The sequence below is a fragment of the Gracilinanus agilis genome, chromosome 3 (assembly GCF_016433145.1).
Source record: "Gracilinanus agilis isolate LMUSP501 chromosome 3, AgileGrace, whole genome shotgun sequence".
Classification (NCBI taxonomy): Eukaryota; Metazoa; Chordata; class Mammalia; order Didelphimorphia; family Didelphidae; genus Gracilinanus; species Gracilinanus agilis.
In genome coordinates, this window is record NC_058132.1 from 361,597,021 (window position 1) to 361,615,221 (window position 18,201).

At 35.2% G+C, this 18,201-nt stretch overlaps 1 protein-coding gene across 1 annotated transcript in view; it reads right to left on the minus strand.

The window, feature by feature from the left end:
• BBX (BBX high mobility group box domain containing) overlaps positions 1 to 18,201 on the minus strand; it is a 242,479-nt gene that overhangs the window by 72,173 nt on the left and 152,105 nt on the right. Inside the window, exon 7 of the mRNA XM_044670112.1 lies at positions 8,838 to 8,918. Coding sequence (XP_044526047.1) covers positions 8,838 to 8,918 — 81 coding nt within the window. The remainder of the gene's footprint in view (positions 1 to 8,837; positions 8,919 to 18,201) is intronic.

The following is an 18,201-nucleotide window of genomic DNA, read 5'->3' on the forward strand; positions in this document are numbered from 1 at the left end:
ACTAAAACTCTATTCCTTTCTTAACTTTTCTATTCCTGTTAATTGAACTATCATTATTTTCCCCCATCAGCTAGGTTCAAAATCTGGGGAATCATTTTTTATTCTTTCTTCTCTATTACCTCTCATATTCAATTAGCAGTTAAAATCCTTTCTAAAAAATAATTTCTTTCAACTTTGTTCTTTTTCCATGGTTAATATCCTAGTTCAGTCCCTTATCATGCCCACTGTTGTTTCTGTCCTCTAAGGTGTTAGCAACTCATTGTGACTCATACTCATTTAGCAATTAATCATGCACTGTCTTGATCTTGATACTTCTTTTTATTTTAAGACTGGCAATTATTTGAACCTAAAATGAGATAATATTTGTAAGGCACTCTGACAATTTTTAAGCAGTACATGAATGCTAGCTGTTGTTGGTGTTGTTATTGTTGTTTCTATAAAGGGACCAGAACTGAATAGGAAGAGAAAGGCAGTCTTTCCTCTAGGAGCCAGCAAAGCCAAGAAAAGTTCACTATGAGCCAGCATATTGTCTTTGCGAAACTGTGTACTTATTTTTAATGAGCCCAAGTTTTTCCCCAAGATAAAGACCCATTTAAAAACATATCAATATTCTTCTGGGGATGTGGTATATAACTTTGAGTCTCAGAATACCATAGTCTCCAAAGAAATAATGCTGGGAGTCAGAGAGCAATTGGAGAAGTACATAAAATGTGAATAGACCATGATATTATCAATGGAAAACTGAGCAGGAAAAGCATTATTAAGGATGTCAGCAGCGAGCTCTCATAGCTAAATAAGGAAGGATTATGATGTTTCTCATGTAACAAGCATGGAGTAAGAGTTAGATAAACCACATCCTTCACTGGTTATTTGTTGCATGTTAAAGGAATCTATCTAGCATGATGGGTGGATATCAGATAAAATGTTTATGGGAGGACATGGATGAAAGAATCAAAGGGCACAGTATTACCTGACATATCTGGCAAACTGGTTCTTGAGATAAGCTTCTTTGAGAGTAGGGATTGTTTCATTTGCATTCCAATACTAACCATGGTATTGAATAAATATTTGATTGATTGATTGATTGACTGACTGACTGGAAGGAGTTCCCACAGTGATAAGATTATCATGCCACAGTTTAGGAAGGACTGGGACTAGTCAGGAATTCCTGAGTTCAAATTCAGCCTCAGACATTTACTAGCTGTTATCCTGGACAAGTCACTTAACCTCTGTCTCAGTTTCCTCAACTGTAAAGTGAGGATAACAGCACCTACTTACCAGAGTTATTGTGAGGATCAAAGGAGATAATATTTGTAAAGTGCTTTGGCACATAGCGGGTACAAAATAAATATTTTTCCCCTTCTTTTCCTCATATAAGAACCAAAGTTCAGAAATATAATGTTATTTAATTTGTTTAACCCTTGTCTAACCTATTAGCTTAGGAACAGGAATTGGGTCTTCCACTCTTTCACTTCCTAGCACAGTTCGTTTCACAAAGTAGATATTCTAGTGAGTGTACGTTGATTTTAGCCAGTATTTTCATACCACCAAGAATGCTGTCATTTTTAAACCCACAGTTCTACATAGATATATTGCACATGGGATGTGTCTTAAATACTTGTAAAAATGACCTTCCTATAATATCCCACACCAATCAAATTCGAGAAATTCTACAAATATTTCTTAAATATCTGTTATCTGCAAAGTGCTCTGCTAGTTGCTGGAATAAAAATACAAAACAAGAAATGCAAATCAAAACAACTCTGAGGTATCACCTCACACCTAGCAGATTGGCTAAAATGATAGAAGGGGGAGAGTAATGAATGTTGGAGGGGATGTGGCAAAATTGGGACATTAATGCATTGCTGGTGGAGTTGTGAATTGATCTAACCATTCTGGATGGCAATTTGGAACTATGCTCAAAGGGCTTTAAAAGACTATGTGCCTTTTGATCAAGCCATAGCACTGCTTGGTTTATACCCCCAAAGAGATAATAAAGAAAAAGACACGTGCCAAAATATTTATAACCCTGCTTTTTATAGTGGCAAAAAATTGGAAAATGAGAAAATGTCCTTCGATTGGGGGATGGCTGAACAAATTGTGGTATTTGTTGGTAATGGAATACATTGTGCTCAAAGGAATAAAGAACTGGAGGAATTCCATGTGAACCGGAATGACCTCCAGGAATTGATGCAGAGTGAAAGGAGCAGATCCAGGAGAACACTGTACACAGAGACTACACTGTGGTACAATAGAATGTAATGGACTTCTCTACCAGCAGCAATGCAAGGATCCAGAACAAAGCTAAGGGAATTACGAGAAAGAAAACTAGCCACATTCAGAGGAAGAACTGTGAGAGAAGAAATTCAGAAAAAAAAAACAAAACAAAACACAACTGCATGAACACATGGGCTGATGGGGAAATTTTTGGGGATGTGGTCACTAAATGATAACTCTAGTCCAACTATCAATAATATGGAATTAGGTCTTGATCAATGATACATGTAAAACCCAGTGGAATTGCACGTTGACTAAGAGAGGTTGGGGAGGGGCTGGGGGAGAGGGAAAGAACATGAAATATATAACTATGGGAAAATATTCAAAATAAAAACTTAAAACAAAATACAAAACAAAATGGTCCCTGCCCTGTTGAGACTTTGGCATAGTCCTTCAGCACATTCAGTCATTTTCAGTCAGGTTTAACTCTTCATCATCTGATCTGGGATTTTCTTCACAAAGATATTAATTATTATAAAGGGAACTCCATCTCTCCCAAGGTTGTAAGCTTTCTGCTCATCTGAGTCAGCCCATTAGTGTGACTGGAACACTCCAAACAGAAGTCAGAAGTTAAGAATCCTAGGATCATGACTAAGGGTTATGGGTCTGATTCAGAGAGACTTTGATTGGTTCCTGAGATGTGATAGACCAGCGCACAGGGAAAGGAAGTGACTTGAAGAAAGAGGACTATAAAAAAATGAGACCATAGAGGACATTAGTCTCTTCTTTGGAGGTCTTTGGCTAGGGGTCTTTCTGTGATTTGATGTTGGTGGCTCAAACAGAAGAGACTCTCCTAGATTGTTAAGATTAGGGTGGTAGGCTAGGAAAATTTTTTTTTAATTTCTTTCCCTCTTTATTCCTTTCTTATCCTATATTTTTATTAAAATTAAATTGGTAAAAGCTACTGTCATATTCATGACTTAAGGATTAATTATTTTTATGAACAGTGGCCACAATTACTATTATATTTCCAAACCAATTTCTAAATATTACATTTGGCACAATATTAATTTTCAATATTACAGAATGGTTTACTAGTTTCTTCTCTAGCTCATTTTAAAGAGGAGGAAACTGAGGCTAAAAGGGTTGAATGACTTGTCCAGGGTCAAACAGCTAGTATGTGTCTAAGGCCACATTTGAACTCATGAAAATGGAATTTTCCTGATTTCAGGACTATGGACACTGCCATGTTGTTGTCTCATGGTTATATGCTAATTGCTGGGATTAAAAGACAAAATAAAATCTGCCCCTTAAGGGGGCAGATAGATGACTCAGTAGCTTTAGAGTCAGGCCTAGAGATGGGAGGTCCAAGGCTCAAATCTGAATGCAGATACTTTCTGATTATATGACCCTCAACAAGTCACTTAACCTACCTTGCCTACCCCTTAACCTTTCTTCTGACTAAGAACCAATACACAATATTGATTCTAAGATGGAAGGTAAAGTTTAAAAAAAAAAAAGATTCCCTAAAGGAGTACTTAGCACAGTCCCCTGACACATAATGAGTATTTAATAAGTGTGGGTTGACTGACATATAAACATATAAATAAATACAAAGCAAATACAAGGGATAGAGGTTTTTAAGTAGTTGAGAGGAATCATAATGACTTGTTTTCTCTACCAAGTAAAATGTTTTGAAGAAAGTTAGAGATTTTACTAGATGGAGTTGAAAAGTGAGTACATTATGTTCAAAATAATTTGTGAATGGAACAGAAATAAGACTTGGGCTTCCATAAATGAAGAACCCCTGTTCCAGTTTTTGCCTGGAATAGAGTACAGGAAGAGGAGTAATAGGAAATAAAACCAGAAAGTCAGATTTTGGAGAGCTTTAAATGCTAGGCTGAGGATGTTGTTATTTGATCCTAGAAAACAGAATCTTTTCTTTGGCCAGGTAATAACTTTTCTTAAGTACTTCCCATCACATATGTTATAGCTTACTTGGTAGTGAAACGTGGTATTAACATTCTCCGATGTGTAAAAAGATAGGCTAAAGAAGATGTGAATAAACGTTTTCAGAAGAGAGGAAAATAGGTACTGAAAACTTTAATGATTTTTACTTCAACTGCCACAGGCATATTCCATGGTAGTTTTATCTTAAAAATCATAATGGAGGTAGAAAGCTATTTTATTGATAAACTGTTATAGCTTAACCCACTTAAAATTTCCCACTTAAAATGATATATGATCACATGTAGATTAATTATATAAAATTATTAAATTTAGATTATATTATACATATAACTTATAGATTAGATATTACCTATTATATAATTATATACATGTGGGCATGTATATGTATATGCAATGTTATTAAAAGCCACTGGGTCCTTCAACTGCCTAAAACATGGGGCAGTTAGGTGGTATAGTGGATAGAGCACCGGACCTGAAGTTGGGAGGGCCTAGGTTCAAATCTGGCCTCAGAGACTTCTCAGCTGTGTGCCCCTGGGCAAGTCAGTTAACCTTGTTTGTCTAGCCCTTGCCCTTCTGTCTTAGAGTTGTTACTAGGTCAGAAAGTAAAAGTTCTAAAAAAAATGTCTCACATCTATTTTGTCATGTTCCATTACATATATGACATTATAGAAAAGAATTTCCTGGGGAAACACATTCAACTCTTAAGTCCTGACAAAACTGAACATGAATTATTCCTCTTATAAAGGAAGCAGCACCACTGATTCAATTCCGTGATAGAGAGTAGTTATGAGGGCTAAGTGCTCACTAGGCTAAGAAACACTAAGGCCTTTTTCTATTGATGGTTATTTAAAGTTGATGGTAAATATATTTTTAGTTAGTATGAAATATGCTAGTTGGCAGGATGGTATATCCAAATTTATATTCTATTAATATTGAAATATTAATAAAATATATACTATTGTCATAATGATACTTATTATACAGGATGTCAAAAAATTCTTTGGGCAATTTGTAACTTTACTATTTAACAATTTAGCCAATACATGCCTTGTTAGTATGTTGTCTCCTCCATTAGACTGTGGGCTCCTTCAGAGTAGGAACTGTTTCCTTTTTTACCTTTCTTTGTATCTCTGGAACTTAGCCCAGTACCTGACACATAATGAGTGCTTAAGAAATGCTGGGGCAGGCAGGTGACCCAGTGGATAGAATGCCAAGCCTGAAGTCGGGAAAACTTATCTTCCTGAATTCAAATTTGGCCTCAGGTACTTATTAGTTAGCTATGTGACCCTGGGCAAGTCACTTAACCGTGTTTGTCTCTCGTTTCCAAATCTGTAAAATAAGCTAAAGAAGGAAATGGCAACCCATTCCAGTGTCTTTGCCAAGAAAACCACAAATGGGGTTATGAAGAGTGGAGCATGACTCAAATGACTAAAAAACAACAACAAAGCCTGTTCTAAAATTTTTGGAATGCCTTCTATGTAAGATTGGAAATGTTTTCTTGGGAAATGCTTATTTTGGGGGCTGTCTAGTTTCTCCACAAGCATATTTAAAAACCAAATGGCACAGAGCCCAAAGACGAAGACTAAATGCTTCTTATGTACTTGTGGCATGGTTTAGCCTTGTAGCCAGAAAGACCTGGAGTCTGACTGCCACACTGGGCTTTGACCCTGGGCACATCGCTTAGTCACTTAGGACCCCAGACAAGTTACTAAAACAAATGGTTGCTTTAGTAAAGGGGATTTCTTCACCTTGGAATTGCATGTCCAGTCCCTATTCCTATATACTTACAATGAATTTCTTTCAGTAATGTGATGAGTATCAGATCCCCAATGTGATATAAGAATTTAAAAATCTGCCAAGATATAGCATCTGTTTCACATTTGGGATTCATTCCCTGCAAGGTTGAAGAATGATTGATTTAGCACAAATTACAATAAAAAAAAAGTTTTTTGCCCAGTTGCTATCCCAAAGCAAGGTATTTACAAAAGCAAAATGACCTCTTTATCATACCACTGAAAGAAGCAACTCAGGGTTCATATTATTGTGACAAAGGAATATTTGATACTGATGGTTCAGATGCTCCTGGATTTGGATTTTTTGGCTACTTGACATTTAATGTTAATTTTAAATATTATCAATCACTTGTCTATCTGTAGGTATCCATGTGTATGTGTGTGCATGTTTTGTACAAGTATACAAAGTGTCCCCAAAGTCTTAGTGTGACTTTACATCTATACGTGTTTGTGTGGTTGTGTCTATAGATACGTATATATATATAAATACATTATATGCATATGTATACATATATATTTTTCTCACACTCTCTTCTCATAACTATTCTGGGAGAAAGGAAGTATAAGTTATTACTTCCATTTCATAGATGAGGAAACCAAGGTTTATAGTCTTTTATACTCTTGCCTACAAAGTTTATATTTGTCTAAGAGTAAATAAAAAAGTTGTGAATTTAAAACAATATGCTTTTAAAAAAAAAGTTACTCCAAATAGGAATGTACATATTCTTAACTGCCCCCTACAATGTCACTAAGCCCCACATCTCCCAGTCTATTTATTCCTCTTCTAGAAATCTCAATGAAAAGTTACTGATCTAATTTGCTTACGTTTACTCACTAGTGTTTAAGAACTGAATTTTCTTTGAACATTTCTTTATAGTTTCTTTATAAATGAAGTAATACTTTGCTATGAAATTACCAAATGCTTTTTAGAAACACTTCTCTTTATCCTCAGAATTTCCTGGGGCGTTATATATTGCTTTAAGGTTTGTATCTTAAAATGATATGTAAATGGTATGTCAGCCTTGGACTCATTAATAAAATAATACTGTTTACTCCATTGATGTTCCAAGTATCCCTTTTCCTTCTTTAATCACCATTTCTTACCAAATTGTACGTCTAAACTAATACATGATGAAGCTGTAAAGTGCTCAAAAGACTTTCTCTCTTTTGAAAAAAACTATTTTGTCCTTCTATCTTACAACCTATAAAAGGTTTCTAAAAATAGAATGTTTTAAAATAAGGAGAAGGAAGCCAATAACATCATGTTCTAAATTGTAGAGTCACTTCCACCATTTTATTGACACAATGACACACTGCAGCCAGAGAGATGGGGTTCAGGAGTAAGGCATTATAGAGATGGGGCAGCATGATGTAGCAAAAGAGGTACCAACTAGACTGGGAGTTGGAAGGTATTAAGCTTTGAATTCTAACCCTGATACTCACTATCCAAGCTAAAGTTTTGGTTCCTTCATCTGTAAAATGAGAGAGCTGGGCTAGTTGACTTCTGAGGTTCTTTTGGAAATCCTATCCTAATCTTTTGTGTCTCTCCTATTATCTTCTTATTCTGGTAAAAGGGAAAAAAACATATCTCTGTCAGCCTGCAGCTAAAGACTTTTGGTATATGTAAATCTAGACAAGCCACTTAATCTCTCTTGGACCCAATTTCCTCATCTATAAAATGGGGATAATAGCACCTTCTGAGATAGGTGAGAAAGGTCACTATGAGGTTCAAATTAAGACAACCTGTACAAAGTACTTTGCAGACATTAAAGATCTATATGAATGTTAATTATCCATTCTCTTAAGGAAAACAGAAGGAAATGAAGTGCTTACTACATGCCTAGTACTGTCTTAAACACTACAAATATTATCTCACTTGATCTTCACAACAATCCTGAGAATCAGGTGGTATTATCACCCCCATTTTCACAGTTTAAGAAATTGAGTTGTACTGAGTTTAAGTGACTTGCCCAATGCACATAGCTAGGAAATGTCTAAAGATAGATTGAAATTCAGGTCTTCCTAGCTTGACTCCAAGCTCTCTCCATTGTGTTTCCTAGTGTTTATACCAGAAAAATATTACAACATGGACCTGAGCCCAAGCTCTGCCAGTTACTATTTGCATGATCTTTGACAAGTCAATGTCTCTGGGTCTCAGTTTCTTACTGATAAAATGAAGACCAAAAAGTAGGTAATACCTGATATCATTTACTGCTCTTAAAACTATAATTCTTGAGAGAATAGCCATATCATGAACAAGAGAAATACTGACTCCTGCATAGCCCACACCCTTTGTAGCCACAACTCCTTTTGGCTCCCAAATTCCACAAAAACCTATTCTGATGCAGTAAGGCATAATATGTACCCACACTTCCTGATGCTTTTACAATGTAATGTCTGAGAGTAGTAAATTAGATTTCCTAGATCATGTTGATAAACCATTAGTTTCTTTAAAAACAAAAAACACAAACTACTTTAAAAGTATAGAAAACTAAAGCTTTTTGTATGGATAATATAACCAGAAGCTTTGCAAATGACCTATTCCATTCCTCTACCTTTAAGCTGCATATGTATAAACCAGTCCAGAAAATGAGCAACTATTCTATTTTTAAAGGCTTCTAAAAAAATGATTTTGTAACCTCCCTTGGTAACTTCTTCCAATGTTTAGCAAATCTCACCACCAGAAATTTCTTACCTTAAGTTTAACATTGACCCCAAACACTATGTAATAAAGGATCTAATTGCTGAGAACTGCCTATCATTGTTACTGGTGAGAAATGCTGAGTAAATTTAAGGATTTTTTTAATGATTAAACTTTTCAGTGACTTTCAAATTGAAAGCTACTTCGAAACTTACCTCTGCTAGTTGGAAGAGTGCTGACTTCCCACAGCGTTTCGCTGGCTCAGGACTACCCAATTGCGATGTATTTGAAGAGATCTACATTGAAAACAATTCACATAAAGAATGTTACAATACCAGAATGCTGGCATCTGCTCACAAATACTCAAACTTTCACCAAATCTTTAAAATATTGTTTGTTATTGTAAAGCACTCAAAGCTTCCCAATATACTTACCTTACCTGTTTGATTTATGGAGATTAGCTAAATGGGAGGAGGTAGGAAGCTTTACTGAGTGCTTAGTGTTTGCTAAGCACTACGCTAAGTTGGAGAGAGAAATAAAAAATGAAAATACAGTTTGTCCTCTCAAGGAGCTTACATTCTAATGGGGGAGAAAACACCCAAAGAGTACTGATAACTTAGGAGGAAAACTGTAGTCAGACAAATTACAGGGTTGGTAATTAGGACTGTGGGGAAGTAGGGCTGAAACATGCCATCCAGAAACCATGATTTGATTGACAAGTTGATTTGATCATGGTTCATAATTCCAGACCAGGGAGGAAGTAGCAAGTGAGGAGAGTTGGGAGTAAAATGAAGCATGGCTGAGATTTTATAATGGTCCAGAAGAAGCAGACCTCCATCAGGGGAACTGATTCTAATAAGTACAATCCTCAGTTGTTATTACTGTAAATCTCAGTAATCACAACACATAGTTTCAAACATGGCTTAGGTGGCTGTTTTTAAGGTGATAATTTTCTTGGCTATCATTTGAGTGCAGCATGAGAAAATTTCCCCTTTTTTGGTTTTTAAATGACAGAAAAGCACTGATTCTACCACAACTAAAATCCAAAGAATCACTTTCATTTGGCCAAACACCAATAAAAAATTGGTCTCCTTAGGACTCCATGGAAAACATGAAATCAAATTATAAAAATTAGCAGGCCATTTATGTACAAGGCAAAGAGTGTTAAGTGTTGTGAAACAGAGATATTAAGATGTAAAGATGCAGTCCCTAATTTCATCAACTTTATAGACTACTAGTTGAAGGAGGAGGGCACATTTTACTAAAAGACAATTTACAATGCAAGTAGCATGTGCTATAAAATGGAAAACAAATGGTGCAATAACTGCTTGAGCCCACTGAAAAGATTTCACTTTGAGTGTGTATTAATATCTTCTCAATGTTACACACAGGCAACTAGGTAGCACGGTGGAGAGTGCCAGGCTGGAGTCAAGAAGACTCATCTTTCTGAGTTCAGAAGCAACCTCCAAAACTTAATAGATGTCTGGCAAATCACTTCACCCTGTTTGCCTCAGTTCCCCATCTATAAAATAAGCTGGAGAAGGAAATGGCAAGCCAATCCAGATTCTTTGCCAACAAAACCACAAATGGGGTCACAAAGCGTCAGATATAACTCCAACGACTCAACATCTTCCAGAAATATCTTACAGCTAAATGGTACAGTAGAAAGACTATTTTCCTGAGTCAGGAAGACTTGGACCTGAGTGCAAATCTGACATGGAACACCCAACAGTTGTGTGACCCTGAGCAAGTCATTTAATCTCTGCCTGCTTTATTCCTTATCTGTAAAAGGAAGAGATAATAACTCTTGCCTCCCAGGATCACTATAAGGAAATACTTGTCAAGTGCTTTGCAAACCTGAAAGCACCACGTAATTGCTAGTTTTTATTTTTTATATCAATTCTGTTCTTTATTCTTCCTTCTCATTTTTACAGAAATATTCCTATACTTCTGTTCATGTATGGAATAGTCCTGGATAATCAATGATTTCAGAAGCTCTGTTCTTATAGGTTGCTTCAGGGCATTTTCTGGATCAGCCATCTCCACCTAACCTTATATAAAAAGAGGATTTTGGATATCATAAGGAATATTTAAATTATAAACCTTTGTGGGTTGGCGAGGTGTCCCAAAGCAGAGGGTGTTGGTGTGGCTATTTAGTAGGTTTGATGTGTCTGCCAGGCAGATTTTTGATAAGTTTAAATTTAGGATGATTTACATTTAGACACCACAACTTTAGTTAAATAAAATTCTTATGATTTGCTCCAGAGTAAGTTATCCTTGAATAGGTATTGAAAAAATACGATCTTACTTATTTTTGAAAACCTGCAACATTTTTATCAACATTATTCTTGCTTATTAATGCTAATTCTGCCCTATTCTAGTCAAGCATAGCCTACTGTACTCCCTGGATGCTGAAGAACAAGTCAGTAAATATTTCATTTATCCAGCAATATCAGGAAGTGAGAGGATTTGAGCTTTGCTATTGACTGATTTTTATAGAGTTGCAATAGGAGAGTGACTGATTTACATACTTACTGATCATTTGACTGGCTAGACAGAGAGTCAACATAGTGTAAAAGCTAGAGCTGGTTTCAGAATTAGGGTTCAAATTCTACTTCTGTCTGGCCTCAGACACTTTCTAGCTGTTTGACCCTGGGCAAGTCACTTAACTCCCATTGCCTGGCCCTTATTGATCTTCTGCCTTACAACCAATACCAATATTATTAATTCTAAAATGAAAGGGTTGGAAAAAAAATTCAACTCTGACACATGTAGGCTGGGTAAATCCCTTTTAGTCCCCCTAGGCAGCTCTCCAGGATTAGAAGTGGCAGAGAAGGTATTGATTTGCACTGACAGAGTTTCTTCACCAGAAGTTCCCTCTGCTGATGAAATCAGTGATTTACTAAAAATAAGTTAATCAATATAAATAAGGTGGGCCTTTTCTATATTTTTGTTGTCATTCAGTCATTTTTCAGTCATGTCCAACTCTTCAAGACCCCATTTGGACTTTTCTTGGCAAAGATAATAAAATGGTTTGCCATTTCCTTCTCCAGCTTATTTTACACATACAGAACAAAGGCAAATAGGATTAAGTGACTTGCCCAGGGTCACATAGTAAGTGTCTGAGGCCAGATTTGAACTCAGGAAGAAGAGTCACTCTAACTGCAAACCTTGTACTCTTATCTACTGTGCTATCTAACTGCTCCTTTGCTACATTATAAATATGAAGGCATTTTTTTTTTTACTTTATTTTTCCCCTGCCTAGATTGTTGTGCTTTTTTTTTTTTTTTACAAAGCAGGTATCTACCTACATAGTTGTTGAATTTTCTGAATTTCATATCATTAAATAGAAAAGTATTTTAAATGGAACACATAATATCTCTTTCACACATTCATTCAGTAATTGCAGTATATTCTTTATGACATACATACCCAGCATAAACTTACATAACACTGTAGATTGATCTGTTACTCTCAATAGTATCAGATTTTTAAATCACTGACCATGAAGGTTGATGGAAGCAATTAGTAGTAATTCATGGGAGACAGTAACCAAGAAGGAACTGGGAAGAGAATCCATGACCTAAGTTGTCGATATATAATTGAATGAGATATGAATAATAAATAAAAGTGAATTAAATATACTAATCCACTGAGGCAAAAAATGACCTCACAGGTATAAATGAGGTTTGGTGAAATAGAACTCAAGAGAGACAACATGTCATAATGGCTAGAGTATAGGACTTGATACCAAGAGACATTAGTTTGAATCCTGCCTCAGATAAATTTATTGGCTGTTTGACTCCAGTTAAATCAATTACTTACTAAACTTCTTAACTCTCCTACTTTACAGATGAAAACCAGAAACCTAGAGACCTGTGCTACCTATTTCAAAAGGTTGCTGTGATCCATCCCTACCATTAGACTTAGAAGCCTAAGGCTAACACAGCAGTCCTGTTCAGAATGATAATGACCTGTAAATAGAGAGGGATGAGGGAAAGAGGTCTAACAAAGAATTGGCCTCTGGTTGTCATGCCTCTTTCCCCTTCCCTTTTTTATTTGCAGTTTAGTTTAATAAAGATAAATTCCTTTAAAAAAAATTTGGGGAGGGGAAGTACGTAGCAAACTTCAAAGTTCTATTTAGATGTGAGTTGTCATTAGATATATCTAGAAAAGGATTTACTTTACTTAGTAAGAATGCACTAGGCAAAAGGGTATTAGTAGGTTAGTAGATGAGCATAATAAGAATGCATATTCACTTAAGGTAATCCAGGAACAGGAGAATATTTGGGATCAGAAGCAATAGAAGGAATTGATAGAAAAAAAAAAGTTTGGTGTGGGAACATAACATAGACTATTATTTAAAAAAAAAAAGAAATAGATAAGTTGGCAAAACAAATCATGAACCTGGCAAAGAGGTAAATATTACGTAGTGTGATGAGAGACTTTAGTTATTAGGATATCTGACAGAACTCACTTTTTCCAGAAATAAATTCTTGATTTGCTTTAATGTTAATTTCATTCATAGATGAAAGAGAGGAAGTTATTCCTGACCTATATCTGACCATAAAGAAGAAATTAAGAAATAATAAATAATTATTTAAAATAACTTTTTTTTAAAAAGGAGAGAAAGCTTAGCAGTATTAGATCTCAAACTACAAAACAGTAATCATCAAAACTATTTGATAGTAGTTAAGAAATAGGTTAATCACTGGAAGAGATTAGGTATACAACATACAAAAGCAAGTTAAACCAACAGCCTAGAATTTGATAAGCCCAACTACTGGGGTAAGAATTCATTATTCAAGAAACACTGCTAGGAAAACTGGAAAACAATCCGGCAGAAATTAGATATAGAACAACCATACATGAAGATAAGCTCCAAATTGAAAATAGGAAAAGAGTTTATGAACAAAAATGAGATAGAGAGGCTCACAGAAGGTAAAATGGTTAAATTTAAGTACACGAAATTTAAACGTTCTGCACAAATAAAACCAATGCATCAACAATTTGAAGCAAAAAAAACAGTCGTTAAGGGAAAGGAGAGGAAATCTTTTCACTAAGTTCCTCTAATAAAGGTTTCATTTCTAAGAAACATGAAGAAATGAATCAAAGTATCAGAGGAAGGGAGAAGCTGGGTAGCTCAGTGGATTGAGAGCCAGACCTAGAGACTGGAGGTCCTGGGTTCAAATCTGACCTCAGCCACTTCCCATCTGTGTGACCCTGGGCAAGTCACTTGACCCCCATTGCCTACCCTTACCACTCTTCTGCCTTGGAGCCAATACACAGTAAGGGTTTAAAAAAAACCAAACAAAAATAAAAAAGTATCAGAGGAAAAGCCACTACCCAACTGATAAACAGTCAAAGGATATGAACAGTTTTCAGAGGAAAAAAATCCAAACTATAGATATCTACATGACAAAAATATGACAAATCACTAATAATTACAAAAATGCAAATTAAGATCACTCGAAGATTGGTAAGGGTAGGCAATGGGGGTCAAGTGACTTGCCCAGGGTCACACAGCTAGGAAGTGTCTGAGGCCAGATTTGAACCTAGGACCTCCTGTCTAGGCCTGGTTCTCAATCCACTGAGCTACCCAGCTGCCCCTTCTGAGGTTCTTTTTCACATCCTTTAGGCCAGAGTTAAGTGACAAATGTTGAAGGGGTTGTGGGAAAAACAATGCACAGTTGGAGGAACTGTGATTTGGCCTAGTCACTACAGAAATCTGGAACTATGACCAAAATATTATAAAACTGTGCATACCCTTTGACCCAGCAATATTGCCAGTTAGGCCTATATCTCAAAGAGATCCGAGAAACAAAATATAGGCTCAGATGTACAAAAATATTGCAATTCTTTTTATAGAAGTAAAGAATTGAAATCTAGAGGGTGGTCACCAATTAGGGAATAGCTAAAGAAACTGGAATATATGAATGAAATTTAATACTACTGCGATGTAAGAATAATGAAGTAGATGGTTTCAGAGAAATCTGGAAAGATTAGTATGAAGTGATTCTGAGTGAAATAAGTAGAAAGAAAAATTAACACAATGATAGCACTATAAAAAACAGTTCTGAAAACCATATCAATTCTCAATATAATGACCAACAATGATTTTGGGACTGATGATGAAACATGTGACCCACGTCCTGAATGGAAGCTGATGAACTCAGGTTCCAGAATGAGACTTAAAATGGGTAGGGGAGAATAATGTTGTAATTTGTTCTACCTGAATATGCATGTTATAAGATTTTTGCTTTTCATTTTATTTTAATGCTGAGGGAGGGAGAGAGAAAATCAATTTTTGTTACTTGGTGAAAAAAGGTTTAATTTTTTCAATAACCAAAAGGATAAATTAGTCATGAAAGTAGAAATGATGAGAAACTTGGAGGGGGGTGATGGAGTGAAGAGAGGACAGGTAAAGTGGATTGTCTAATCCTCATACTAGATTTTGAGAAAGTACATTTCAAAAAGCTTAGAGAAAGGTTAGATAGTTTTCTATATCTTAAAATTCTTTGAGAGGAAGTTGGTCCAACAGGCATAGGAAGCCTTCAAAAATCAAATTCTAAATATACAAACTAGTTATTTCAAAGAGGTATAAAAAGAGAGCTACTTAAGATTCTGGTATGAAGTGACCAAGAGCTTGCCATAGGACACAGTAAATACTACCTTGCTTTTCAAAAAAAGGTAAATGTTAGTGGAGCCTTCAAACTGATGAGTTTAACTTTGATTACTTGCAAAATTATTGAAAGAATTATTAAAGGGATAGTTTGGGGATATTTAGAAAGGGAAAACACCAACAAATAAGGATCAATGTGGCTTAATTAGGAACAGATTCATGATGAATTAATCTAATTTCTTTTGTTTCTACAGTTACTAGATTGACAAGTCAAACAACAATTTAACAAATTCTTCCCCACTGCTAATTTTTAACAAGATGAGAGATTAAGTGATTGGAATGAAATGAATCAACAGTCTCTAAGCATAATTATTAATATTAATTTGGAGAAGGGTCTTTGATGGACTCTTCAAGAATTCTATATTTAGGATAGGGCCATTTAGCATGTTTATCAATGACTTAGATAGAAGCACAGATAATATACTTAACACACTTGCCAAGTGATAACCAATTCTACCTTCCACCATCATCTTTGGAATGTCTCCTTTCCACTCAAGAGAAGTCCCCATTCTCCAGGCCATAGGACTGGAACATCTCTTACTTGGAACCATGTAATAGCTTCTTAATTAATCTCTTCATCAGGGAGGAGATTATTATTACATATATGCAATATATATAAATAATTCATTAGTGCTTCATCTTTCCAATTTCCAATCTATTCTCCATACAGTTGTCATGAGAGTGATCAAACCAAATAAAGATTTTCTCCATTTCAGTCAAAAAAGAGCCTGATTCACTCTGTCTCTCCCTCCAGCCCTACCCCATGTTGTTAGAAGAACTCAAACAAATGCAATCATGTGCCACATAAATATACAGGTAGGAAAAAAAGCATGTACAGAAGTCAATATATTCTGTGGTCTTTTGCAACCCTGAGAGTCTCTGATCTTAAGGGGTGGGAAAGTTTTCTAAATTGATCAGATTGCCTATTTACCTTTATATTAATCTAGTAAATATCAAGCATTCAAATTCATTTTGTGTAGCTACAGCTTAAATTGATTGGCAGAGAAGACCATAGGCTGATCAGGACTTTCAAATATTAAAGCATGAAAATTTTGGATCTGGTTATATTTTGGAATCCAATCTTATAATTTATGTTTAAAAATAAACAGATTTCTCTTTACAAGTAACTGGTTAACCTATTTATGTGTGATCAAGAAAGGTTACAAATAGAAAAGTCATTTTTATTCATTAGAAGGATAGTATGGTTACATAGTAAGACCAGGGCTAATAAGGACCTAAGATTGGAAAAAAATTCATGGGAAAACTGTTGATAATGGTGTATTGGTTGGTTTTCATCGTCTTCTACTTAGATTTTAATTGGAAAATGAATGCATTTTTGCCCTGTAAATGTAAAAATGTACCACCACCCCCAAAATCCTCAAAGTAATTTTTTTCTTCATTTGATTTGATGGCTTGTGAATCTGCAGTGAGAATACAACAATGGATTTTTCATCAATTGTAGTTAAGAAGTAGTCAAATGCCATTCTTAGCATGTTTGTTAATGTGTCTCCCTGTTAAATGAAAATACTTTCTAACTTTAATAAATGTCCATTTGATAAGAAAAGCCAACTCTTGGGGTAAACAATGTTCACAATGAATTACAGCTCTCCTGGAACAGAATCATTCTTTTTTTCTTTATATATACCTTTTGATCATTTCCCATAGTGATAGTAATAAAGAGAAAGAATGTAAGAGGGTCATATAATCAGAATGAAAAATCATAGGGGATGGTATCCAGGAATCTTTCCTGCTGTTTAAATCGTATTACAGATATATGCAATGCTAAATAATTGATTCTGCTTCATATTATTATTGGAGACCTGTCCAAAAATAAGTCTGATGTGTAAATTGTTTTTTTCTTACTCTATAACATTTTATTTTCCTTAATTTTCAGTTACATACTATCATGGTGAGCAATTTACAATACACAGTGATAAAGGGATTTTTAGATGAAATGTCCCACTGGGTGGTTCTCTTACTCCCCCACTCTACTACTCCCTACCAGGCTCTAGAAATGCTAGGAAGTTCATCTCTAGCTAATATCTAATTATCATAATTTTGTGCCTATAAACTACACATGACAGAAGGGGGGAAAAATCCAAATTTTTAGAGCCTGGGTATTTTATCTGGATGGGTGATTTATGGAGTAATTGAAAATGTTTGGGGGTATGAGCTAAGGCTATAATTATAGCAATTCTATGCCAATTTAGAAGGTGCTTGTTATATGAAAGGTAACGGTTACACATTCTCATAGAAGGTTTTTAAAAGACAATTTAATTGGTGCACATATAGTTAGGTCTTGATTAAATTGTGTGTTGAACAAGGCAAGCCCCAGATAAAATTACTATATGTGGTTTTTCCCTTCCTCTTTCTTCACATCTCCATTTTCCATCCTTCACTCCCCTCTTTCAGCAACCTGTCTCTTACAAATCAAGCAGTGCTTTTATATTTTCCTAATTCTTACTATCATGGGAGAAAGGATCTGAAAAATTCTATCATGCTATGGCAGAGGTCCTAAACTTTTTGTGTGTCACACAGGCTCCCCTTGGTAGTCTGGTGAATCTTATGGACCTCTAATATGTTCTTAAGTTCATAAAACTAAAGAGTAGCAGGGAAACCAATTATATTTAAATACAATTATAAAAATATTCATTCATTTATTTGGGGGAGAATATGCTGCTTATATACATAAGTCTTCAGGAAACTTAAAAGGATAATTTGGCCCTTGACATATAATGGTATTATATTGTTGCTTTTCAGATCGTATATCTTTCTGATGACATCCTTAATGCTGGTTCTCCTGTTCCATTCTCATTTTGTACAATCAAAATATTTACAAAAACAAATTCATGGACCTGAAGTGAAGAATCCCTTTTAGATGTCAAAGGTATTAGTGG